Below are 25,182 nucleotides of genomic sequence, written 5' to 3'. Positions count from 1 at the left end.
TGCAGAGGGTGCCTTAGTCATCAGATAAACTGATCGCCAAGATGGTGACAAGGAGCTAAGAAGCTAATGCTCTCTACCCCTGCACTCACAGTAGTGTCTGCCCCTTGGCAGGTGGTGAGCTTGTCCCCAGGGTGCACGTCCCCCCCCCCCCCCCCCCCACAATGGGACCTGACCCTGGAGCCTGTGCCGCTGCAGAGGACACTTTCTTTCTCCTGAACCACCAGCTGTGCCCAGCCCCCACCCTGGAGGGGTCCCTAGGGGACATAGGCAGCATCACTGGACAGGGCTGCTCAGAGACACTCTGGAAATCTCATCCCCACAGCCTTGTCTCAGACTCTTGGGACCTTGGGGGGTTTTGTTTGTTCGTTTCATGTAAATGCTCTCTTGAGTAATGACAATCATGAGTCCCTAGAACCAGAGGAATTTTCTGGGAAAAGAGTAAGGAGAGGGTAGAGGTAGGTGGCCTAGGATGGTCCTGGGTTTGCTCCTTCAGTGCTTGCCCAGGGTCAAGAGCCAGGCAGGAAGCCCTTCAAAGCTTGCTCAAGAGTGGAGGAGGCTCGAGGGACGGGGGAAGAAATGGGAGGGGGCTCATTCTGGTTGCCCTGGCCCTGCCTCAGTCTCCTCTATAGCCCAGAGAGATGGGACCAGATGTGGACACTCAGAAGCCGCCAGTAGTCCAGGCTCATGGGACTCAGGGCAGGAGGACAGAAGAGCGGGAACTGGGCATCAAGCAGGAGTCGGTAGTGGAGAGATGGTGGCTGGCAGGAGTGTCACTGCTCAGAAGAGGCAGGGATCAAAGCACCTGGAGGGCTCTCCAGGGCAAAGGCAAACACTGAGGTCCCTGCTGCTCCCACAGAGCCCTGCCCCCACACCCCTCCCCCGCCACACACCCGCACCCCCCCCCCCCCCGCCTATTATAAGGGCTCCCGCCCAAGCAGGGTATCCAGGCTGTGGAGGTGACATGGCCAAGTCACACCTGCTGCCGTGGCTGCTGCTGCTCTCCACACTCTGTGGCCCAGGCGCTGGTGAGTCTCCCCAGCCTCTCCTCACCTCCCTCTCACCTGGGGCCAGGTGAGACATCCTGGGCATCTCCATGCTTACTGAGCTCTGGCTCTGAACCAGGCATATCCCTACTTTGTACAATAGCCCCATTTCAAGATGAGCTCAGAGAGGCTCCAGGACTTGTCCAAGGTTCCACAGCTGGTGGGCGCTAGAGCAGGAAAGCAGAGCTATCTGACTTCACCGTGTTTAATGGCCAACTGCTTCCAGTAAATTGGATTTGGAGATTGGGTGAAGTCAGAGTGCCAGATGTGGCCTAAATTCCAAGGTTTCTCTGGCCCCAAACTGCAGCTGACCGGACCGCCTCATCTCTGACTTGTGCCCGGGGCCCTGAGTTCTGGTGCCAAAGCCTGGAGCAAGCCTTGCAGTGTAGAGCGCTGGGCCACTGCCTACAGGAAGTCTGGGGTTACGTAAGAGCTGTGAGTACCACCCATGGATGCACCGAGACTGGAAGTCTGGTATAAAGGGTGTTGGGTAACCTCTGGATGGACTTGTGGGGATTCAAGCCCCACTAGGGGAGGAATAGGATGGATGGGATGGGATGGATAGGATGGGATGGGATGGGATAAGATGGGATGGATAGGATGGGATGAATGGGATGGGATGGGATGGGATAAGATGGGAGGCAGTTGCCTGTGCCTTAGAGTGTCCTGTCAGCCTCTACCTGCTCTGTTAGCCTAACACACCTGAGCTGGGGGCATGCTGCCCACTCAAGTGCCCCACCTGGGGCCCCCTCCCCAGGATGACCTGTGCCAGGAATGCGAGGACATCGTCCGCATCCTCACCAAGATGACCAAGGAGGCCATTTTACAGGTGATGAGGCCCAAATACTGGATGAAGCTTATGGGCCAACAGCTGGGGGACAGAGCAGGGCACAGAGGTTAGCCCCCTATAGGAGCCATTTCCAGGCCAAAAGTGAGGCTCAGGTCTGCCTGGGGACTCCAGGATCCTCCTGGCCAGGAGAGGGCCCCGGGAGTGAGCTCAGCAGCACAGCCAGAAATCGTCTTTCCTAAGGGGGAAGAGCCCTCCCTATATCCAACTACTTAATTCCTTGGCACTCTCTGAACTCTAGAGCCCTGGGAGAGGGTGGCCAGTCCGCCTGGTGGTGGTCCTGCATCCAAGGACTCGGGTGGGGACAGATCTCAGAGAGGCCAGCCTGACTGTCCCTTCTCCAACCTTGTCGGCCTCCCACTGCCTCCCAGGACTCGATACGGAAATTCTTGGAGCGTGAGTGTGACGTTCTCCCCTTGAAGCTGCTCGTGCCCCAGTGCCATCACATGCTCGACACCTACTTCCCAGTGGTCATCGACTATTTCCAGAACCAGATTGTGAGAGCCCAGCAACCTCACCTCCAACCTGCCTCCTTGCACAGCCCCCATGCCCACTCATGCCGAGTTACCCACACATACAACACCCCAGCCCCCCCGCCCCCACGTTCCACCCATGGCCTTTCCAGGAAATGCAGTGGTCCTCAGCCAGGTGCCCCAGATCACAGCCCTACCTGCTCCGCTATACCATACAGAGTGGGCCTGCACGGTGGGCTTATAAAGACCCACCACACACCCTCACACCCTTCACACACACTCATACTACACACTCAGTCTCACGTAGAACCCACACCATCACTCATACATACAAACACACTCTCACACCCATGCTTGCACTCATCCATTCTCACAAACATATACCCTCGTGCTCATTCACACACGTTCCCGGACACCTGCCCAAACACTCCACACAGTCCCACCTCTGCCTTTGAGCTCCCCCACCCTTGCCACAGAACCCTAAGCCACAGCTCCCAACCAGCCTACTGGCCTCCACTCCAGGCTCAAAGCCAGTGGTCTTAGTACAAGTCCTTGAGCCAGGCTGGGCGGAAGTGGGCTCCCTCCCTCACCCTGCATTGTGCCCTAGAACCCAAAGGTCATCTGCAAGTACCTGGGCCTGTGCAGACCTGAGCGTCCAGAGCCAGGGCAAGAGCCGGAGCTGTCAGACCCCCTGCTGGACAAGCTGACCCTCCCCGTGCTGCCCAGAGCCCTCCAGGCGAGGCCTGGGCCTCATACACAGGTGAGGGAGGCCCCCTGCACTGCTGGCCCCTCATACCAGACAGATGGGAATCCAGAGAGCTGGGGCCACAGCCAAGGCCCATAAGTGTTTGCTCTGGGAAGGGCAGAGCCAGAAAGGGAAAAGACGCTCTAAGCAGGGCCTAAAGCAGGAAGGGGAAAGGAGGAGGGGGGGGGGGGGGGCAGGCGGAGCCCGGAGAATGCCTTCTCCCAGTGTCCAGCCCAGCAGGCCTCACCTGGAGGCGATTCTCTCCCCAAGGACCTCATGGAGCAGCGGTTCCCCATCCCCCTCCCCTTCTGCTGGCTCTGCAGGATGCTGATCAAGCGAATCCAAGCCATGATTCCCAAGGTGAGGCATCCAGGAATACTCGGAGCTGCTCTGCTCTGCAGGCCCTTCCACAGCTCCACCCTCCCCCACTCCTCCTCACACCCATCAAGAGAAGTAGGCAGGGGGGAGACATCGGTGCATTGCCCCCTCACAAGGGACCCCGGAGCTCAGGCTCAGGACCCGGGGGCTGCCGGGGCCTAGGGTTCACTCAACAATTGTAAAGCCCCCCGTCTATGCCAGGCATTGTCCCTACTTTGAACAAAAATGAAAATGACCCAGGTCCTGTCCTCCAGCAGCTCATCATCTGATAGCAAAGAATCCCAGTTGTCTCCGTAGGAAAGGTGCTTTAATTTGTCAAAAGGAGAATTTCTGCAGGTGCATTCCCCATCCCTACCCGCGCCAAACTTGGGAGTCTCCCAGACCTGTAGTGACCATCACCCAGGGTCTCCTCGGCCCAGGGCTGCCCTGCCTTGGAATAGGGTACAAGGTAGCGAGGCCCTGCCCCCTGAGCTCTTCCCAGATGGCAGCTTGCAGTCCTCCTGGCACTGAGGGCTCACAGCAGCGGACAAGGTCCCCACTTTCCCAAGTTGGCACTGTGGGGGGAAAGGGTTTTTGCAGTTAGGTTCAGAGCAGAGAATCAAAACCGATGACGAGAGGGGCCGAGCTGGTTGGTCAGGGAGAGTTTCTGGGGAGGTGGGGATTAAGAGGACAAGGCCCTGGCAGACGAAGGGTCACGGTCAAGAACAGGCATGGCAAGCCTGAGGAACAGAGAGCCAGTGTGGCCATGGCAGGTGGGCCCCAGCAGAGCAGTCGGAGAAGGGGACAGAGGGGCAGGCACTGCTGGGCCATGCGGAAATATCTAAGCCAAGTTAGGAAACACTGGCTTTTGTTGTGAATGCAATCTGCAGCTCTGGAAGGATTTCAAGCAGGGGGATACCGTGATCTGATTCGTGCTTTAGAAAGATGGCTCTCCTACAGTTTGAAGAGCGGATTGGGCAGGTGGGAGGCAAGAATGAAAGGAGAACATTAAGGAGATGATTGCAGTCACCACGGTGAGAGAAGGCGGGCTCACTGGGACTGGGTGACGGGAGGGGCCTGGGAGTGAGAATCTAGGATGGACAACTGCCTTGAGGAACGGGCTCTTTGGTGATGCCACCAGTTGAGATGCATAAACTTGAGAATATACAGGCTTGACCAGAAAACTAAAGCGCTCCTTAGCCATGAAGTCCAAGACGCCTCTGTGCCCTACAAAAGGAGATGTTAAGCAGGTAGCTGAATACCCCCAAGCCTCAGGGAAAAGCTTAGGTCCAGAGACATCCATCTGAGAGTTGCTGGCTGTGGACAAGATTTAAATCTGAGGGAAAGAGTAGGGACATCCAGGGACATGGTGTGGACAGGGTGGAGGAGAAGGCCTGGTTCAGCAAGGGGAAATGCCAGCACCAAAGCATAAGCAACAGCCAGGAAGGAGCAGCAGGGGAGGGGAGGGCACAGTATGGCGTGATGTCATAGAACCAGAGAGAGAAGGAAGCATTTCAAGAAGGAGGGGCTGAGAGCTGCTGTGAGGTGGAGGCAGGCACGACCAGTGTGATGGGGACAGAGGCCCGAATGGAGTGGGCCCCAGGGAGAAGGGAGGACAAGAAGTAGAATGGCAAATATCCACAATTCCTTCAAGAAGCTTCTCCGGGAAGGGAGGCAGAGACAAGTGAGTCATGTTTGTGTGCCGATGAGACTGGCCAGCAGGTGGGAGAAGCAGTGAGGTGGGGGGAGAGCATAACATAGGGGTGAAGTACTTGAGAAGGTAGGGGCAGGTGTCCAGTGCGCGACAGGCTGGCCTTTGATAGAGCAGGACCACTCCTCTGTCACTAAAGTGGGGAGGTTGAGCCAAGTGTGGATTCTGACACAAGCAGATGCGAGTATTTGGTGAAATGTATCCCTTCGGAAGGTAGGACACCCCAGAGATGTGCAGTTCACTGTGTCCCGCTCCCAACTCCACCTTCCCAGCAATGGGGGCAGTGGGACCGTGAGCAGGGGTAGACCCAAGGCCAGTCTGTGGCATCCAGCTTCTTTACGCGTATTGATTGAATGAATAAAGGATGAGCGAATGAGCCAGAGTGCTCATCACCTCTGCCTCTCTCCTTGCCCTTCAGCTAGGAGGCTGAGTTTGGGATCAGCATGGGCTGGGGAAACTCCTTGCTTCCCCCAGGGGCTCCTGAAACCAGGGACATGCTGGCTCCAGAAGCCACAAATGAGAGCTAATCCACCTTCAGGGAAACATAGCAAGCCCTGGGTCTGCAGGGAGAAGATACAGGTCTGATTGCACCTATGCCCCGGGCCACCATATGGCCTTGGTGATGCTCACCTGTCTGAGAACAGGGTAGAACCACTAGCGCTGGGCATGGAGTAGATCCTGCCAAGGAAGGTCCCACCCCGCCCTCTCTCTGCCCCCACCCCAGGGTGTGCTGGCCATGACCGTGGGCCAGGTGTGTCACATTGTACCCCTGGTGGTGGGGGGCATCTGCCAGTGCCTGGCCGAGCGCTACACCGTCCTCCTGCTGGACGCACTGCTGGGCCGCGTGCTGCCCCAGCTGGTCTGTGGCCTCGTCCTCCGCTGCTCCAACGAGGACGGTGCTGGCCCAGGTGAGCCTGCTGCCTCAGCCCCCTCCCACTGCCCACTCTTCTCTTCCCCTGCCCCTGGCCTTGCACTACCCTCCCCCTCCCCAGTCCCCCCACACTGCACCAAGCAGGACAGGAACTGAGTACCTCTGCAGAGCAGTCTTCACTGTGTCCTCTCTAGTCCTCACAGCTCTGGAGTCCCTGCCCGGAGAATGGCTACCTGAAGAGTCCACGTGCCACCTCTGCATGTTTGTAACCAGCCAGGCAGGGAACAGCAGTGGGCCGGCCATGCTGCAGGCAATACACCAGGCCTGCCTCAGCTCCTGGCCGGACAGGCAAAAGGTGCGGGACAGGCACGTGGGGGACTTGGGACCCTGGGCCTGCCCACAGTAGCGGTTGAGCCCAGGAAAGTCTTCCCAGTCAGAGACACACAGAGTGGTCTGACCACTGCCCTTGGGGAGCTCAGCCGGACAGGCCAGGGACCAAAAAAACACGGAACAATAACTCAGGGCAAAACCTGCTAAGGTCACAAGTTGCCTCTGGACGAAGGGCTCGGGCTCCAGAGGACCTGCAGGCCTCCCTCCTGGGCAAAGAATGAGGCCCAGTTATCTATGAGGAGCTGAATAACACCAGGGCCCACTGGAGCAGAAGGGGGCCTGGCCTTCTCTCCAGGGCCCCCGTCCTGTCTTCGCCCCATCCCTCCTCTCAGTGTAACTCACTGGGGACAAACCCACCTATGGAGAGGGCTGGGCTTGAAGGTCCCAGAGTCCAGGACTCAGAGTCCATACAGTAAATTCCCTTCACAAAGTAAAACCCTGAGGGAAGCCTAATGACTACCTTCTCAGGAGGCAGGTTTCTGTATGGTACCGCCCTGCTCAGTGATGTTTAGGGCTCCCCACCGCCCACCAACATCAGGTTGCCAAGACCAGAAGAGCTTTAAATTGGGGGGGGGGGGATGGGGAGTTGGTGGCACAGGTCAGCCCCTGTGCCTGAGTTTCAAAGCCCTCATCTCCAGTGTCTCTGGCTTTCCCAACAGAAACCCTCCATTTCAGCCCATGCCGGCTCGTTCACAGCCAGAGCTGCTCAGTGGAGGCCGATGGCTGGATCTCCACTGGGTCAGGAGGGAGCCCTGGGGAGATCCAGATAAGGGGAGAGGCCAGGACGGTTAGGTGGGAGAGTCTTGCAATGGGCCCGGTTCTACCCCACGCCTGTTTCTGTCCCCTTCCTCAGTGTGAACAATTTGTGGAGCAGCACATGCCCCAGCTGCAGACCCTAGTGTCCAGGGGTGGGGATGCCCACACCACCTGCCAGGTATGCTCACCCTCCCAGCTGGTGCTGGGACTTTCCTCAGATCCCAGAGCCCCCACCCTCTCTCGTCCATGATCTTCAGAGGCCCTGCTCCTCTGGGCCCAGGGCAACCCCAGGAGGGCAGGCCCAGGACTGGGAGGTCCCCCCATGCTGTTTTAACACAGAAAAGATAGTCTCGGATGGGTCAAGAAAAAGCCACAAAACAGAAAAGGAGACATATGGGAAGGGCAGCTTTAAGGAGTGTGGTCTGATGCACATTTGGGGACGGGGGTTGTTCACTGAGCAGTGTGTGCTCGGCAGGGGGTGCGAAGTGAGTGTTCTGGGGCAAGCACCCTACCTCTGCAGGCCCTAAACCCAGAAGGCCCATGGCTCAGGAATGGCTCAAGAGGTCTCACACCAACAGCACCCACCAGGTGGCAGGTGGCAAGCTGCCCCTTCCAGCTGGAGCTTCCTGTCCCCCTCGGAACTGGGAATGGGGAACAGGCCTCAGGCCCTCATGCTGTCCCTGTGGCAGGTCCTGGGGGCGTGTGGGACCACGTCCAGTCCTCTCCAGTGCATCCACATTCCTCACTTCTGATGAGAACTCAAAGCCATGCCAGGTGAGTCCGGGCTTTCTAGCTGAGGGAGGAAGAGGTGGGTGGGTCCTGCACCCATCGGGACAGGGAGCCCCCTGCTCCCCAAGCAGGAAGAGGTGCCCAGTGCTGCTGGTTGCCCTATGCTCCTCCTCACAGGCCACAGCTCAAGGCTCCTGAGGGTCGCTGACAACACCACTTCAAGAATGGCCTCTCTCACACCCTCTCCTCAGAATCCTTGCCGCTGGTGCCAGGCCCAGCTCCCACCTCCCCTGCCCTGTCCCAGGCCCTCAAGGGGAGCTGCAGCCACCCTCTGCACCCACTGATGCTCTGTATTTGATGTACCAAGCCAAACCTTTCCTGAGGTTCAGGGGAAATCAGACTTTGCTGCACAAAAATGTCGTCTCCTCCGATGCCAGGAGCCCCACCATCATCGGATCCCGCCTTCCAGAGACGCACTTCTCTCTCCCTATCATTGTCCAAGTCAGAGGTAGCACCTTGGAGCGTGAGGGGCGAGTCAGATGCAGCCTCTGTGACCAGGTGCCCCAGGACAGGGAAATGAACCTGAGAGCGACAGACATAGCAACCATGGGCTTGAAGTGTCACTGAGAACAAACCTGGCCCACTTTGCCAATATGCTCAGAGCCAGCCCCTAACATGACAGCCATTTATCCATTTGTTCACTCATTTTTTTAAAAAAACGTGGGTGCCTTTGGCCAGGCCACATTCTAGGCACAAGATCTACAGATGGGAATAAAACAATGAACCCCGTGCCCTCCTGGAGCTCAAGCCCCAGGTTCCGACTCTTCCTGCTCCTGAATCACAAGCCCCTGTAGGGGAGGGAGCGTCTGCCCCAACTCAGACCTATCCCACAGGGACCAGATTAATGTTTCCCTCCATCCTAATGACAGCTGAGGGGAACCCTGAGGGCCGGGGAGCTGCCCAGGGGACCAGGGCAGTGTCCTCTCCCCAGCAACCAGGGCTTCCGGGACCAGGAAGAGCTGGGTCTTCCAGCCTGTTGAAACAGGAAAAGCAACGGATTGACACAGAGGACCTGAGCTCTGATCCCAACTCTGCCATCAACTAGCCATGAATCCCCAGCCAAGATATGTTGCCCCCTCCCTGCCTCTCATTCTCCTCAGAGGCAAAGGAGGATCGAATAAGGTGGTCTCTAGGATTCTTGGGTTCTTGCATGTGACAAGGCTCCTCCTCAGGCTCCCTGCCGCCTGCCCACACTGAGAAACACCCTTCACTCCCACAGTCACCTTCCCCACCTCCTTTCCTCAGAAAGACGTTAAGCTGGTGCACCACAAACCTGCAGCTTGTAACCTCAGTCCTGTGTCAGTCTTACCTGTCCTGTCTCTAGCCACAGCCCAAGCCAGTGCGACTTCCATCCTCTCTGGGTGTGAGGTACAGCCAAGGCAGCATCTGCTGAAAGAGGTCTGCAAGGGGGGGCCTCCGGCCTGGGAACTTCCGGCCAGACTTCACACTGCGCTGGAGCCAGTCCAGTTCCTACAACACCCAGGAGCTGGGTCCAGGGGAACCCATCAGCCACACAGTCCCTCCCTGGCTCCCAGACGACAACAGGGTAGAAACTGGGGCCTGCCTCACTTGATCTCCACGTGTGCAAGATACTGGCTTTTACAATTATTTTGCTAATACTTTCACAAAGTTCAAATTCAGAAGAATAAAAAAAAATGGGAACATAAAGTACCATAAAAGATGGATAGATGAAGTCAAACTTTTTTTTAAAAATCAGGTCGCAGGGCTCAAGCATGGTGTAAAGCTGACTGGAGAAACTTTCATTATTTGAAATGTTCTGCAGCTTAAGAGCTGTCACTTTAAGATGTAAAAAGGGGTTTTCTTTTTATCTTTTTGTAAAGTGAGCTTCCAACTTTTGATTGAAATTCCAGCATGACTCCATTTCTGCTAGGATTTCTCCCCTCAAAGCTCAGTTGGGGCACGTGCTAAAAATCGGTTCCTCTGTACTACAATACCTGTAACAATTCTAATAACATCTATTGCTTCATACTAAAAGGAAAAAGTTGTTTAAGATGCCCCCCCCCGAGGGTACCTAGTCATTCTCCTCCTTCACAGTGTAGATGCCCACAGTGCATCCTGTAATGGCTTCCAGCCTGCCCCCACCCCTTCTCCCAAAGAGTCCACTCACTGTGATGAGATGAGGTGGTTAGGGTACCAAAAACTCAAAATACACACCAAAACAAAAAACTGAATAAACCTTTACCATTAAATATCTAGGTGCCTGGAAGTGCCTCTTTATTTATAAAAGAACTTTTGTCATGTGTCCTGTTATGAAAGAAATACATGTTTAGTATTGAAAACTCAGAAAGGAGTGGAAATCACCCACAATCCTACCAATCCCAGAAAAGGACTAGAGCAGGATGTATACTTTGACACTGAGCTATAGACAGCACATTTTTAATCCATTTTCCCCACATCTGTGCCATTCAAGCTCCAGGGAAAAGCTTTCTATACAATGTGCTCTTGGGGTAAGGATGTTGTACACAAATCCTTGGCCTTTGAATTTGAACTTTTAAGAGGATTTTTGTAAAACTACAGCAGTCTATTGTCTTGGAAGCCATTATTTCAATTACAAGACTAAGACTCTCTTCTAAAGAGAAGAGAGTTTCAAATTTTTTAAAAACTTGGCTGTGAAGACGGTGAGACAAAGCATGAAGGAGGTGAGGCATTGATAATTTACCACCAAAGGGGCATCTAGGTGGCTCAGGTGATTAAGTGTCCGACTTCGGCTCAGGTCATGATCTCACAGCTCGAGGGTTTGAGCCCCCCATCGGGCTTTGTGCTGACAGTGCGGAGCCTGCTTGGGATTCTCTCTCTGCCCCTTCCCCTCTCTCTCTGTCTCTCAAAATAAATAAATAAACAGTTTAAAAAATAAACAAAATAATTTACCACTGAAGCCAGTGTGGGAACGAGCTCCTGATAATGGAAGAGGAGGCTTCATTCAACAGGAGGTCAGGAATCGAGCAGCCGGTGGAAGGAGAGAACTGCAGGAAGTGGCTACAGCTCAGACTCAGAGGGTCCCTAAGACACACCCAGTATCCTGCACCCCCAGAGCAGGGTAGGAAAGGAGAAGCCCCAGGAGGTGTGGGGGCCTAAGAGCAGAGAGGACTTTCCAGGGTGCAGCATGAGGAGAACACAAGTCCTTTAGAGAAGGCTGCCTCCAACAGGAGATTAGAAAGAGTACAAAACACAGCCTTACAGAGGGACCTAGGCAGACAGGCCTGAGGACTGCCTCAGAGAGTGCTCCCTGCAGTGACACAGAAGAGCAACTCCACCCCCATAGCCCAAGAAGCCATCCAAATCAGCTCTGGACAAAATGGTGGGCCCACAAGAGCCCGTGACTGGGGACAAAGCACTGACAGATCTTGTGGACCTTGAGAAGAGCAGGCACACAGAGAGGGAGACCTAGAGGACCAGGGAGAGCACCATCACCAATACCTCTCCTCATGACCAGGCAGCTGGTAAATCATTCCCAGAGAAAAGGGAAGGAGGATCCAGGGGTTAGGAACCCAAGAGGAGCTGACTATTAAACAAGGAACTGAGTCACTTTCAAATGGAAATATTATATTTTGGGGGCTTAAGAGCCAAAATGAATTCAGTTATAAAGAAATAAAGACAGTTACTTTTATGTCCCCCTGATTAATAACAGATTTAAAATCCACAACACAATCATTATAACATTTTACTATAGGCCATTCCAAACTTTTCTCTGCACATACACAAAAATAGACACAACAGATTTACAACAATGGAAACATCCTACACATGCTGCTTTGTAAACTGAACAACTGCTTTGTTCATTTAAAAATAATCTTTTTGGGGGCACCTGCCTCAGTCAGTGGAGAGTGTGATCCTTGATCTCAGGATTGTGAGTTTGAACCCCACTGGGTATAGAGATTACTTAAAAATAAAATCTTAAGGGGCGCCTGGGTGGCTTAGTCAGTTAAGTGTCCACCTTCAGCTCAGGTCATGATCTCACAGTTCGTCAGTTCAAGCCCTGCGCTGGGCTCTGTGCTGACAGCTCAGAGCCTGGAGTCTGCTTCAGTTTCTGTGTCTCCCTCTCTCTCTGTTCCTCCCTCATTTGCACTCTTTCTCTCTCAAAAATAAATTTAAAAACCATTAAAAAAAATTTTTTTTAATCTTTAAAAGATAATAAAAATAATAAGTAAAATAAAAATAAAATAAAATAAAATAAAATAAAGCAAAATAAAATAAAATAAAAATAATCTTTCCAGGTCAAGATAGTCATCTGTCGGGGCGCCTGGGTGGCTCAGTCGGTTGAGCGCCGACTTCGGCTCAGGTCATGATCTCACGGTCCGTGAGTTCAAGCCCCGCGTCAGGCTCTGTGCTGACAGCTCAGAGCCTGAAGCCTGTTTCGGATTCTGTGTCTCCCTCTCTGTGACCCTCCCCCGTTCATGCTCTGTCTCTCTCTGTCTCAAAAATAAATAAACGTTAAAAAGATAGTCATCTGTCATCACTGGTAACTGTCACATGATATATTTTTTTCTGGATACAAACTCTTCGCTTTTTTAAACAACTACTGTCAACAGTGTGGTGGAAAATAAAAATCCTGGCTCTTGCATCTTTATTTACTAGTCTATTTTCTTGAAGTCAATCCCAAGACATGAACTTTTGGGGACAAAAACTATGCACATCTTTACTTTTAATATAGGCTGCATTACCGAACTACCCCTCTGCACCAGCTGTACCAATTTCTATCCCAATAGCAAACGCGTACCCCTTCTCCACTCTCAACAAAGCTAAGTAGTAGCAATCTTTCAAATCTTTGCTAATCTAAAATATAAAAATGACCTCCCTGGTTGTTCTACTTTGCATTTCTTCAGTTACTAAGTGAACTTTTTTACATGTTCGTTAGCCATTTACATTTTACCTTTTATGAAATGTCTATTTGGGGCTTTTGCCCAATTTTCCATGGAACTATTCTTTTTATTGTCTTGCCAGTAAAAAGATATCAGGTAAATTCATTTCTTTACTTCACGTTGCAAAATTTACCGTCACGGCAGCTCTTTCTGCCCATGGGTCCTGTCCCCGTGCTTTCATAAATTAAACAACTTTTTGTACCCCTCCCCCCCAAACTTTACCCTGTCATGTCTTTTATATTTAGGTTGTGTTTTCCACGTGTCTATCTCTTCTTTTGTGACTTCTGGCTAAGAAAACATGAATTCCACTTCTTTCTCATGTATGGTTCAGACCAGCCAGAGCCTGAAGGCTCCAAAAGTGGAAGCAAATGTGGAGATCACAGTCATAAAAACATATGACTCTGGTTTAGACAGCAGTGGTGGAAGCAAGCCACGTGTCACCCACAAAGGACCTGAAGCTTCTGCACACAGAACATGACGGTCAGCTCTGACAGTGGTCCCCACCCTTTCAGGGAATGGTGTCTATTGTCACCATCTTGGGTGGGTTTAAAGAGAGAAAAATATTTGTGTGAAAGAAGGGTATGGAGAACACAGACTTAGCACTATATAATTTGCTCGATGAACATTAACAACTAACTCTTAAGTACCAAGCATTTCCCTAGGGCTGGGCACAAAAGAAACAGTTCCTATCTGCCCTTTTGGAACTTAGAGTCTAGCTGGGAAGACAGACACTAATCAAAGAATCACAGGGGGAAAAAAAAAAACGAATACCTCAGGTGTGATACGTGCTATCAATCAGAGATAAATGGTACTGAGGAGGTATGAGAGGTCAGAGAGGTGAAGAAAGAGCAAGTTAAAAGGGAAAGAGCACCCCTAGCAGAGGAAGCAGATGGCATAAAGGCCTGCATTTTGTGGCACATCTGAGCGATGGAACGAATGACAGTGAGCCTGGGATCAAGGACCAGAAGAAACTTCCCAAGTGAGGCTGAGAGGCTAAGGACTTCCATCTTTATCCTAAGAGCCAACAAAATGTCTTCAGTGGGAGATCGGGGTATGGGGGAGAAACACTTGGTTAGGTGTGTGCTTTAAAGGACTGGTCTGGCCAAAGTGTGAATGAATTGGGGGGGAGGGGACAAGGGAATGGGATGAGACCTGTTAGAGGACCACTGTAAACAGCAACTAGCAAGAGCTTAGACTAGAATGACAGGGCCTGTGCAGAAGTCACATGGATCAGATGGGGACTCCAATTGAAGCTATTGTCCCAAATACAGCATCTTTACTGACACAGCACTGCCCCTGGCCCTTGGCATGCTGCTTTGGCTCCTTTCTCTCCATACCAGTTTATAAAGCTCACCAGAAATAGTTGCTTTCACCTGGCAAGCCCAACAGTACACCTTCACAGTGTTGCCTCAGGACAATGTCTATTCTCTTGCTCTACAATAATGCCATTCACAGACATCTTGATCACCCTGACTTCCACAAAATATCACACTAGTGTACTATACTATTGACATTATGATGATGTCATTTGAAGAACAGGAAATAACAAGTATTTTTTTTAAGTTTATTTATTTTGAGAGAGACAGACAGTGCCAGTGGGGGAGGGACCAAGAGGGAGGGAAAGAGAGAAAGAATCCCAAGCAGGCTCCACTCTGCCAGCTGCAGAGCCTGACATGGGGCTCAAACCCACGAGCCATGAGATCATAGCCTAAGCTGAAACCAAGAGTCAGACACTTAAGCAACTGAGACACTCAGATGCCCCAGGTACTTTAGGTATCTTAGTAAGACATAAGCAAACAAGACAGTGAGATTTAACCCTAGAACAGTTCAGAGGCCTGCCACCTCAGAGAAGTTTCTGGGGTCTACAGTGTGGTCTAGAGTATAACAAAATATCCCCTCCTTTGTGAAAGACAGGTTGCTGTACTTCACAGCACCTGTCACCACAACCCTACCACCTGCCCAGGCAGGTCCAAAGAAAAAGGGCCAATATTTGGTAGGGTTTTTTGGTTTTTGGGGTTTTTTTTGCTTCTGGAGACAACATATACCACATTTGTGTGCCAACAGAAGCTTATACATGGGCTCAACAACACAGACTTCCCCTCCCCGACCTGAGCAGCATTTCTGAATATCTAATTTGCCAACAGCAAGAATTAACAGTGAGTATGGCACTATTCCTTGTGGGCATCAGCCAGCTACCTGGTGCAGGCTGATTATACCCTCTGTTATGGAGGCAGAGATCTGTCCTCAGAGGAATAGAAACACATTCTGGATATGGATTTGCCTTCCCTGCCCCTGTTTCTAGGAGCAACACCATCCCATGGATTCTCAGAATGCCTTATCAACCATCTTGGCATTTCATGCAGCAACTGGTGAAGGAACTGTCTTCACAGCAAAGGATGCTCAGCAATGGGCTCATGTCCATAGATTTAACTGGCCTTAACACATACACCTATCATCTGGAAGGAGAGCCTCACTGAAAGGTAGAATGGCTTACTGAAAACTCGGCTACAATACCAGCCGGTGCTCATCTTACAGGATGCAGTACATGCTTTGATTCATTATACGGTGCTCTCTCCCCCATCGCCAAAATACATAGATCTAAAAAAATGGGTGGATGTTGGTGTGATTCCTCTTTTACACCTAACAACCTTGCAGGATTTTTGCTTCTGTCCCAGCAACTTTAAGCTTTACTTGTTTAGAGATCTTCATTCCCAAGAGAGAAATGCTTCCACCAGAGAAAACAATAATGGTTCAACTCAGAAGAGCAGACTATCACATGGACATTTGGGGCTCCTTATGCTACTAACCCAACTAGGCGGGTGGGGGGGGAGGGGGGGAAGGGAGGGACAGGTGGAGAGTGTCATCGCCTTGTCAGAGTGACTGATCCTGATTCCCAAGATAAAATTGGTTGCTCTTACAAAATGCAGGCAAGATGGCCTATGTCCAGTAGTAAAGGTTAACAGAAAACTACAGCAACCCAAAGGGGGTGGGGGGGCAGGATGATTAGTCAGGTCCTTAGGGACTAAAGATCTGGGTCACCCTCCCACGTACACAGCTCCAACCAGCTCAGGCTCGGGCTGAGGGCAGACTAGATTCAGAAGGAGGAATGGAAGAAGTATGCATATCAATTGCAGCCTTTGCCCTGTTACAGAAATACTGACTGTAACTTTATTTTCTACTTGCTTGTTATATACACATGATAATGTGTAGATGGAAACCATTTTTTCTCTCCTTTCCACTTTTTTTTTTTTTAACGTTTATTTATTTTTGAGACAGAGAGAGACAGAGCATGAATGGCAGAGGGGCAGAGAGAGAGGGAGACACAGAATCGGAAGCAGGCTCCAGGCTCCGAGCCATCAGCCCAGAGCCTGACGCGGGCCTCGAACCCACAGACCGCGAGATCGTGACCTGAGCTGAAGTCAGACGCTCAATCAACTGAGCCACCCAGGCGCCCCTCCACTTTCATTTTATAAACCACTTGTTGGAAATTAACTTCACAATTTAGTCTTTAGGTAACAGAATATTCAGTGGGACTATGACTGGATCGGAAGAGTAACCGATATAGCCATCGGTTGATACAGGACTCTTAGGACATCTCATTTTAGGAAAGGTTGAAAACATTCACTTGTAAGAAGGGGAGCAGTTTTTTGTTAGGCAGAAATACAGAATTGTTTTGTTGCTGTTGCATAGGAGTTTAAATGTGCATAAAAGAGTGTAAATGGAAGCTGAGTCATCGAGGGGTGGACTGTACCTATTACCAATTTAGTGCCTCTCAACTCCAAATTCAACCCTTTTCGCCTGCTCTGTGAAGGTGAATTCGAGCCCTTTAGATTTTTCCTTGCCAGCTGCCATCGATGCTTTGTCTAAAGAGGGTGCTGGAGACAGCCTACAGGAACACAGGGCTCTGCGTCCCAGTTCCAGCGTGCTCACTCGAAAGCAACACGTGCAGCCTTCTCCAGCAGCAGGCTGTCGTGGTGCTCGCAGTCTCCGGTGCCTGGCTCCTACGGTACACACCAGCTTCACCCAGCTCTCCTCTCCTCCTCAGGTAGTTTGGAAGAGGAGTGAGACGCCTCCCCATAAACGCACTAGAAAGACCTCTGACAGGTTCCAGCCGTCAGACTTTCAGCAAGATCTGGATCTCAGCCTCAGACACCATGTCAGCCCCAGGTAGCAGCTGTTCCTTATACCTGCTATTCCTACATTCTTCAGAGTTCTCTTGTTACCAGCCAATCCCTTGTTACTTCAATCCCCGGTTACAGTTAATAATTCTTGAAATGAAGCTTTCCCTGATCAAGTTACTGTATGGTTTCTCTCTTCTAACTGGACCTGGACTAAGCTGGCACTAGCTCAGACTAGACAGTGGAAGAGTTGATGAAAGTAGGGAGATTCAAGAGACACAAGATTAAATCGACAGGACTTGGTAATAGATTAGACAAGGGAAATAGGGGCAGGGGGAGGAGGACTCCTGCATAAATGTCCAGTTTATACAACTAAATGAAGGTGAACCTTTCTCCAGACTGTTCCTAATCAATGACTGAACTTGAAGAAAGCCATCTCTGAATCATTCTTCTGACCAGCACTCTGTGCTCTGGGCTCCCCATTGGCCTGGCTGAGGCTTTCTCAGAATTGTACTGCAGTCAGATGCTCTTCCTACCTTCCTTCCTTCCCTCCTCCCTCACACACCCCTGCACTGTAGGCTGAAACCACCCACCTCCAGACATCTAGCTAGGCAAAATAACTCACTGCTTTCAGTCAGCTATTTTGTTACCTAGAGACAAACTGCATCCCAAATGACAAAGCACCCACAAGCAGATAAATAGCCTAAGGGAAGGATATAAAACAAGAGGCTGGTTTAAAAACAGGAAAACATTTAATCCACTCCAAAAAACACATCAGGAACCACGGGAAAAATACCTATGATGGAAGAAGGATGTTGCTGGCTTCATGCTCTTATTCCTAGAATCCTGAGGCTCTGATGCTTAGAAGATATTATCTGGTCCTTCAGCTACTCCCAGATACCCAGAAATAAATTACACACATCTGTAAAAAGAGTTCTGGCCTGCTGAAGCTAGGGGGAGCTAGACAGAAAGGAGAAAGGAGCATCGATCTATAATCACCTGATGAAAGAGCAGCCAGGTGGCAGCCCAGAGCCATCCCAGGTGGGTGGGCCCCTCTGACGTGAACCAGAACCCACAAAACGGGATGGCCCAGGGAATGTGCCAGTCAGCCTACGTTCAGCAATAACTTTGATACTACTACATCTTCAGCCAAAGCCCCAGGGAGCAAAGCCCTAAACTCCTCCTTCAAGCCCCCTGCTGGTTGGTCTCATCATTATCTCGCCTCTTCCAAATCTGTAAGAAATTAATACAACAGACATGTAGCAGCTGGCATTCATCCACACATATCTATCAAGTGCCTCTCCTACCCTAAGCAATGGACAACCTGTCTGTCCCTCCACTTCCATATTTGTATGCCCCCTGAAACTAACTCGTAATAATCTTTCAGAAAATTCCCTTTTGCTTCTCTCCTCACTTTCCATCCCAAACTCACTTTCTAAAAATGAACTCATAATTAAGCCTATAACCATAGACAAAGTCATTAAAGAAAGAGTTATCTCTAGGGGCGCCTGGGTGGCTCAGTCGGTTAAGCGTCTGACTTCAGCTCAGGTCACGATCTCACAGTCCATAAGTTCAAGCCCCGCGTCAGGCTCTGTGCTGACAGCTCAGAGCCTGGAGCCTGCTTCAGATTCTGTGTCTCCCTCTCTCTCTCTGCCCCTCCCCTGGTCATGCTCTCTCTGTCTCAAAAATAAATAAAAACATTAAAAACTTAAAAAAAAAAAGAGAGAGACTTATTTCTAGAATGAAAAGCATCTCCCTTCCTTTTTATAAGGCTATTGCTTTCTCTTAGTCTCAGTCTTCCTTCTTTGTTAGGTACCAGGACAGTTATAAGAAGTAGAGATACTCTGCTCCACGAGTTCTCAATCCAATAGAGAAGACAGTTAAAATAAGGTTGGTGTTCTAGCAAAGACATGCAGAAAGCGCATGGGGTCACGAAGAGTGCTAACTTGACTTAGGATGCTGGGGAAAGCTTGAGAGCCGACTCCTAGTTGGGTGTCCTGATGATTCTAAGCTCTTCCTCCTTGAAACCAAACCACATACATCTGTAAAACTAACCTAGCCACACATATAACCTCCTTGCTCATCCATAAATCTTCTAAGATTCCCTGCCCTTCTCTTTTCTGACAATCACTCCTGGGCTCTCAGGGCAATCTGATCGTGGCCCCACCTCACTCCTCAGTGCATCCCAACAGGTACCCAGTCTAACCAAGGCTTTAACTCAATCCCACTTCCTGCCTTGACTCACATCATTCCTCTCACCGGCCTCACACCCCGTCTGTTCAACACTCACCAAGTTTGTGCCCAACCCACCTGAATGTAAGCCTCCGACAGCGTGATCATCTGGGGAAGGATGTCAGTCACCTGGAGGTCTTGTAATTCATACCACTTGCCTGTCCCCTGCAAAAAAGTATGAAGAAATGGGTTAGTCTGCTCCCTAAAACCAAAAGGTGTAGAAAGAAAAGACTGCAGCAAAAAGCGAGAAAAATCAGAAGAACAGCCACTAGACTATCACTCAGCAAGAGTCATATTAAGAGGGTGCATGACTTCTGCTGCCATCATTCAATTTAAAGAGTTCTTGGGGTGCTGATTTTGGCAAACTCAATCCCTGCCTCGGATTCCTTGAAGTACAGTGGAGTCTCCCAACACTTTTAAGAATTTAGATGGGGAGGGGTGCCTGGGTGGCTCACTCAGTAAGCTTCTGACTTCAGCTCAGGTCATGATCTCACGGTTTGTGAGTTCAAGCCCCGCGTTGGGCTCTGTGCTGATAGCTCGGAGACTGGAGCCTGCTTCGGATTCTGTGTCTTCCTCTCTCTCTGCTCCTCCCCCACTTGTCCTCTGTCTCTCTCTGTCTCTCAAAAATAAATGTAAATAAATAAATAAATACATACATACATACATAAATAAATAAAAAGAATTTAGATGGGCAATAAAGAGAAAAAAGAGGAAGCCCTCTACTCCTCACCTAAGATGACTCCTTGTTGCCCATAAATGTTAGATTAGACACAGTTAGCAGGTGCAATGTTAACTACTGGGAAACTTAAAAGTAGACATCCCCACCCCCAATGACAGAGAACACAGCAACAGCCAAGAAAAGCGTCCTTCATGGACACTGTTCACAATACTAACCCATTTCCTTTGGACTATAAAACCTGTGCGGCAAATTCAGCAAAATCTACCTTACTTCATGCTGCCATAAACAAGGGGGAAAAGAAGTTTCTGGATTATGGCAGAGGCACTTCTGGAAGCTCACCTGCCTCATCCATCCAAACTTCAAAGAAATGCCAAAGATAGATACTACAGACTATAGATATTCCAGATAGTCAATAGTTCAGAATATACAAAACCTTGAGCTTTTGTTAAAGCTCAAGATCATGTAATCAAGTCCCCATTCCTGTTTCAAGTAGTGGTTAAGAACATGGTGGAACTAATTATCTGGGTTCAAAGCCCAAATCTATCAACTTCAGATAAATTACTCAAACTCTGAGCCTAGGTTTCCTTGTTTGTAATTAAAAAAAAAAAAAAAAAAAAAAAAAAGGTAGGTAGGGTGCCTGGGTGGCTCAGTTGGTAGGACATCTAACTCTTGGTTTCAGCTCAGGTCATGATCTCACAGTTCGTGGGTTCTAGCCCCGGGTCAGGATCCATGCTGGTAATGCAGAGCCTGATTGGGATTCTCTCTCTCCCTGTCACTGCCCCTCCCCCTCTAGCACATGCACAGGCTCTCTCTTTCTCAAAATAAATTCAAAATAAATAAACAAACATGGGGTGCCTGGGTGGCTCGGTCAGTTAAGCATCTGACTTCAGCTCAGGTCATGATCTCACAGTTCGTGGGTTTGAGCCCCATGCCGGGCTCTGTGCTGACAGCTCAGAGCCTTGGAGCCTGCTTTGGATTCTGTGTCTCTTTCTCTCTCTGCCCCTACCCCACTCATGCTCTCTCTCAAAAAAATGAATAAACATTAAAAAAATTTTTTTTTAATAAATGCTAAAATAGAAAAGAATGGTACCATTAACACCTATCTTATAGGTGTATTTTAAAAGTACAAATAAGATGAACATACACTGAGTGCTTGGCATACTTTCCAGTGCACAGTAAAATGCTTGACAAACAGAGCTAGTTATTATTAAACTCATAGTCCCAGACGACTAATCAAACTAAAACAATCTGTGCTAATAACCTGTGTGATACCAAATATATCTTAAGTACATGTTTCATCCTTTTCAGTTTGAGACAAATTCAAAAAAGTTTTTAGCTGAAAGGAAGCCTTTAGACCAGTGCTTCATAAACTTTAATTATATACCAGAGGGTCTTGTTAAAATGCGAATTCTGATTCAGTTGGTTTGGGTGGGGCCTAAGATTCCACATTTCTAGTGAGTTCTCATATGATGTCAATGCTGCTAGAAAGAGGATTCACTCCACTTCAGGTGGTAAGGCTCTAGTCTAGGACAGTGGTGTTCAACCTTGGCTTCACAATGGAATCTCCTAGATAACTTTAAACATCATGATGCCTGGCTCCCACCTCCCGATAATCTAATGCAGTCTCTTAACTCTGACTGACATTTTGAGCCAGATAAATTAATTGTTACGGGGGCTACCTATGCACTGTAGGATATTTAGCAGCATCCCTGACCTCTATTCCAGGTGAAAACCAACAGGCATAAATTCCATTGTTCTAATGTACTTAGCCTGGAGTGGCCTAGGCATCAGGATTTTAAAATCTCCCTAGGTGAGTCCAATGTGCAGCCAAAATTGAGAACCACTGCCTGAAACTCACCACTGACAGCTCTATTACTTGCAGAGCTCCAAAGTCAAGGTCAAGAGAGGACAGACTGAAGAGAGCTGCCCATTGAAATGCCAAAGGAACAACCGCCATTTTTACCACTCACATGATGAAGCACATGGATCCGGTAGGAGCCCTCAGAGGGCTTGCCATCATGGACGATGTTGGCGATGAGGTCGTACGTGGTATTTTTGTGTACTGCTTGTACTTCTTCAGACAAGTATTCTCTCAGATCCACATTTCTGGTGATGAAGAAAAGAAAGCCAAGAGATCAAAGGATACAGAGGTTAGCTGTCCTACACCAGTGGACCACAGTTATTGGACCCTAGTTTAGGACCTGAAACAAGGCAGGCTGGCAGAGCCATGGAAGCCCAGGTTGGGGGAAATTCACATACTTTGCCACAAAAATGAGTTAAACTAGAAAGACTGGCTCTACAGGAAAAGTACATTTTAGAAGCACGTCTAACCATTAAAAAGGCACAGCCTAGAGTCCTTCAGATTAGAAATGGAATGAGGGCTCTGCCCCTTCAGAGCCATGTGTGAGTTTAAGCAGGTTACACAACCTAAGGCTCTTGTGTGATATGAGAATGAGCGTCACCATCTCCTCTGGGACAGTGAGATGAAAGGAGAGGCTAAGTCTAACACCTTACCCTCTGCCCCGTCCAGGAATCCCGCAGCCACAATGTTTGGGGACGCCTGGTCCCTAGCCTCCCTCCCCGGGAACTGCCCTGGAGTCAAGAGCACTCCCTCCTACCAGGAACACACTGGTGACTGTGGCAATTCATAAGAGTCCAGTTCTGAAAGAAATCCCCAATACATGGGCCTTCAAAGGAAGGTTCTCTGTGGTCCACTCAAGGTGGCAGAGAGCTGGCTTTCATGGGCCCCAATTTCACTCTACTTATCACATAGACAAGATGCTAGTGAAGAAGAGTGTGGGAAAAGCAAGTAAGAGATTCCCCTGTAATGCTAACTACAAAGGTTACCTCTCTTCAACTCAGATTCTTGGTGATCTCTGAACCAGGAAAAATAAAATGCTATACCTGGAAGGACCAATAGGATTCATCTAGACCAAGCCTCTCATTTTACCCATGTGAGAATAAATCCAGAAAATATGCAAATGACCTGTCCAAAGTCACAAAGCTTGGATGGTACAGAACTCAGGCCTCTTTAATTTCAGAGACTACCCTCTTAAACACTACAAAGAATTAAGAATTAGAACGATTTTCTTTCTTTCTTTCTTTTTAAAGATTTTACTTTTTAAAGTAATCTCTATACCCAACATGAGACTTGAACTCACAATGCCAAGATCAAGAGTCGCATGCTCCACCTACTGAGCCAGCCAGGCACCCCATGGAACCATTTTCAAAAGAGAAAACTGGCAGTCTTGATATGGTTTGGGGAACTGAGAAACGGAGAGGGATGGAGAGAGAAAGAAAAGAAGGGACGGAGAGGGATGGAGAGAGAAAGAAAAGAAGGGACGAGCATGGATACGTTAGAGCTCCCAAACTACTTTGTGAAGGTTTAAAAACAACAACCCTAATGAGCTAAACAAGTTAATCCTATCATATATCCACCCAAATCCTTCTCAATAAGAAAGTGCCTTAGGGCTCCACTCTTCCTTACCTAAATGCCAGCACACAGAGACCCACACTTCCTCCTGCTAGCCCTCCCACCAGGTCTCTCCGGGTTCTCAGAGAGATCTTCTTCAGAGTATGAAAACCATGTCTCTTGAGAACTGAAAACCAACTGTCTATCTCCAAAAGGATCTTGCAGATTTCTGAGTTAGAAAGTAGCAAATTAAAAGCATCTGGTACAACTTCTCCCAGTTTGCATTAAAATACTCATAAATGTTCATAAAGAGACAACTGCATGATAAACTAAAAATAAGACTATACATCAAAATTTATGTTTCTCACCAATAGAAATTAAACACATTCCAGATTTTACCTGGCAAAAAATAAGACAGAAGGACCCCAAGATGGCAAGACAAATCTGGAACCATCCCCACTGTCCATGCCTAACCACAGTATGCAAGAAGATGCAATGACCAGCAAACAGATGGACAGACTCGGGGTCATCTTTGAATCCAGGCAGAATCCTACCTGTCCTGCCCTGCTTTCATCCAGTTTTCCCTATATGGAAAGACTACATTTTCCAGCAAGCAACAGGCGAGGAGGAGAAAGGACTGCCTCTAGGGACACATCCATCCCTGAGGTCCCTGAAATATTTGTATCCTTCCAAGAACTCTTAACTTACATAGTGTATGTAGGCTCTATTCCCAGCAATCTCTAAATAAGACAGTCCAAAATTAATAATAGTATAAAAATATAAAAAATTTAGGCTCACTCTCCCTGAGAGTAAGAGAAGCAGGGTAATACTCACGTAATAGGGAAGTTGACAATAGTTGGATTCTTCTCCACAAAGAAATTGTTCTTAGTGAATCTCTTAATACAAAAGATTAGATACGGAGGCAGCTTGGTGAGCTGGAAGCGCTTTAGAAAGTTTTCCTTGTAGGTCTTATATTCCTAGAGAGAGAGAGACGGGGGAGAAGAAAATTATCAAATTAGTGTTGGAGTATCAGGACAGGGGCAGGAGGAATATCAGGACAGGGGCAGGAGTTCTGTTTTGGTTTGGATTTTTAAATATAATTCTGCCTTACACTTAAGAATTCAGAAGACACCTGATTGCAGAAGCCATGTTAAGGTCTTAGGAACAGTAACACGACTAAGACTACCTAAAATACAAGTGGGGAACATGTTTAAGCCAGTACATGAACATACTGCTGAATTCTACCCATAGCAATGTGGGTATCCATTTCTACAAGGAAAACAAAAATGTCAAATGAAAAAGAGGAGTTGTTAAAAGCTGCAGAAATAAAACAAAACCATGAGAGCATCACTTAATTCAAAATAAGGAAGAAGTTGCCGACTATTCAGTAGAGGCGTACTGCCATGGAATAAGTACTTCTGAAGCAGTGAAGGCCCCTTCATCAATGAGGATATTCCAGAAAATGGAAGAACTGAAACTACAAAACTCTTAGAAGAAAACATAAGGGTAAATTTTCATGACCTAGGATTTGACAATCTATTCTTACATATGAAAACAAAATCACACGCTTCAAAAGAACACCTAGACGGTATTTCGTCAAAACTTGAAACTTCTGTGCTTCAAATGATACTATCAAGATGGTGAAAACGCAATCTATATAAGAGGAGAAAATGCTTGTAAAATCAGATATCTGATAAGGAACAGTATCTAGATTATATAAAGCATTCTTACAACTCAATAATACAAAGATAACCCAATTTAAAAATGCACAAAGGACCTGAATAGACATTTCTCCAAAGATGATATACAAATGTCCAACGAGCACGTGAAAAGATGCTTAACAGCATTAGTCATCAGGGAAATACAAAGTGTTGTATTT

At 48.9% G+C, this 25,182-nt stretch overlaps 2 protein-coding genes across 4 annotated transcripts in view; one reads left to right on the top strand and one right to left on the bottom strand.

Moving 5' to 3' along the window:
* Positions 1-954: 954 nt before the first annotated feature.
* SFTPB (surfactant protein B) lies at positions 955-10,196 on the top strand. Of its 2 annotated transcripts, none has more exons than XM_042981880.1 (11): positions 955-1,025; positions 1,351-1,478; positions 1,801-1,872; positions 2,262-2,387; positions 2,971-3,123; positions 3,379-3,468; positions 5,970-6,084; positions 6,242-6,402; positions 7,291-7,371; positions 7,883-7,967; positions 8,100-10,196. In XM_042981880.1, the coding sequence occupies exons 1-10, from the start codon at positions 962-964 to the stop codon at positions 7,943-7,945; spliced, it is 1,053 nt and encodes a 350-aa protein (XP_042837814.1). In that variant the 5' UTR covers positions 955-961; the 3' UTR covers positions 7,946-7,967; positions 8,100-10,196. The 2 variants fall into 2 exon arrangements, with proteins under 2 accessions (XP_042837814.1, XP_015393064.2); XM_015537578.2 differs by having other exon boundaries at positions 5,901-6,084.
* Positions 10,197-17,713: 7,517 nt separating this feature from the next.
* The window catches only part of USP39 (ubiquitin specific peptidase 39), a 29,601-nt gene continuing 22,132 nt past the window's right edge, over positions 17,714-25,182 (bottom strand). For both annotated transcript variants that reach the window (XM_007082297.3, XM_042981879.1), the window contains 4 exons: positions 24,138-24,280; positions 21,862-21,997; positions 19,291-19,377; positions 17,714-18,213 (listed from right to left, as the gene is read on the bottom strand). In XM_007082297.3, the coding sequence (XP_007082359.2) occupies positions 18,166-18,213; positions 19,291-19,377; positions 21,862-21,997; positions 24,138-24,280 (414 nt within the window). In that variant the 3' untranslated portion in view covers positions 17,714-18,165. The remainder of the gene's footprint in view (positions 18,214-19,290; positions 19,378-21,861; positions 21,998-24,137; positions 24,281-25,182) is intronic.

The sequence above is a fragment of the Panthera tigris genome, chromosome A3 (genome assembly GCF_018350195.1).
Source record: "Panthera tigris isolate Pti1 chromosome A3, P.tigris_Pti1_mat1.1, whole genome shotgun sequence".
NCBI lineage: Eukaryota > Metazoa > Chordata > Mammalia > Carnivora > Felidae > Panthera > Panthera tigris.
The sequence above is the reverse complement of the archived record's forward strand: the minus strand, read 5'-3'. Positions and strand labels throughout refer to the sequence as shown.

Excerpts from the sequence above, each read along its gene's own strand:
- SFTPB (XM_015537578.2), top strand. The coding sequence starts at position 962 with ATGGCCAAGTCACACCTGCTGCCGTGGCTGCTGCTGCTCTCCACACTC. Across the intron at positions 2,388-2,970 it reads ACTATTTCCAGAACCAGATT|AACCCAAAGGTCATCTGCAA; the intron begins GTGAGAGCCCAG and ends ATTGTGCCCTAG. Across the intron at positions 6,403-7,290 it reads CCTGGCCGGACAGGCAAAAG|TGTGAACAATTTGTGGAGCA; the intron begins GTGCGGGACAGG and ends CCCCTTCCTCAG.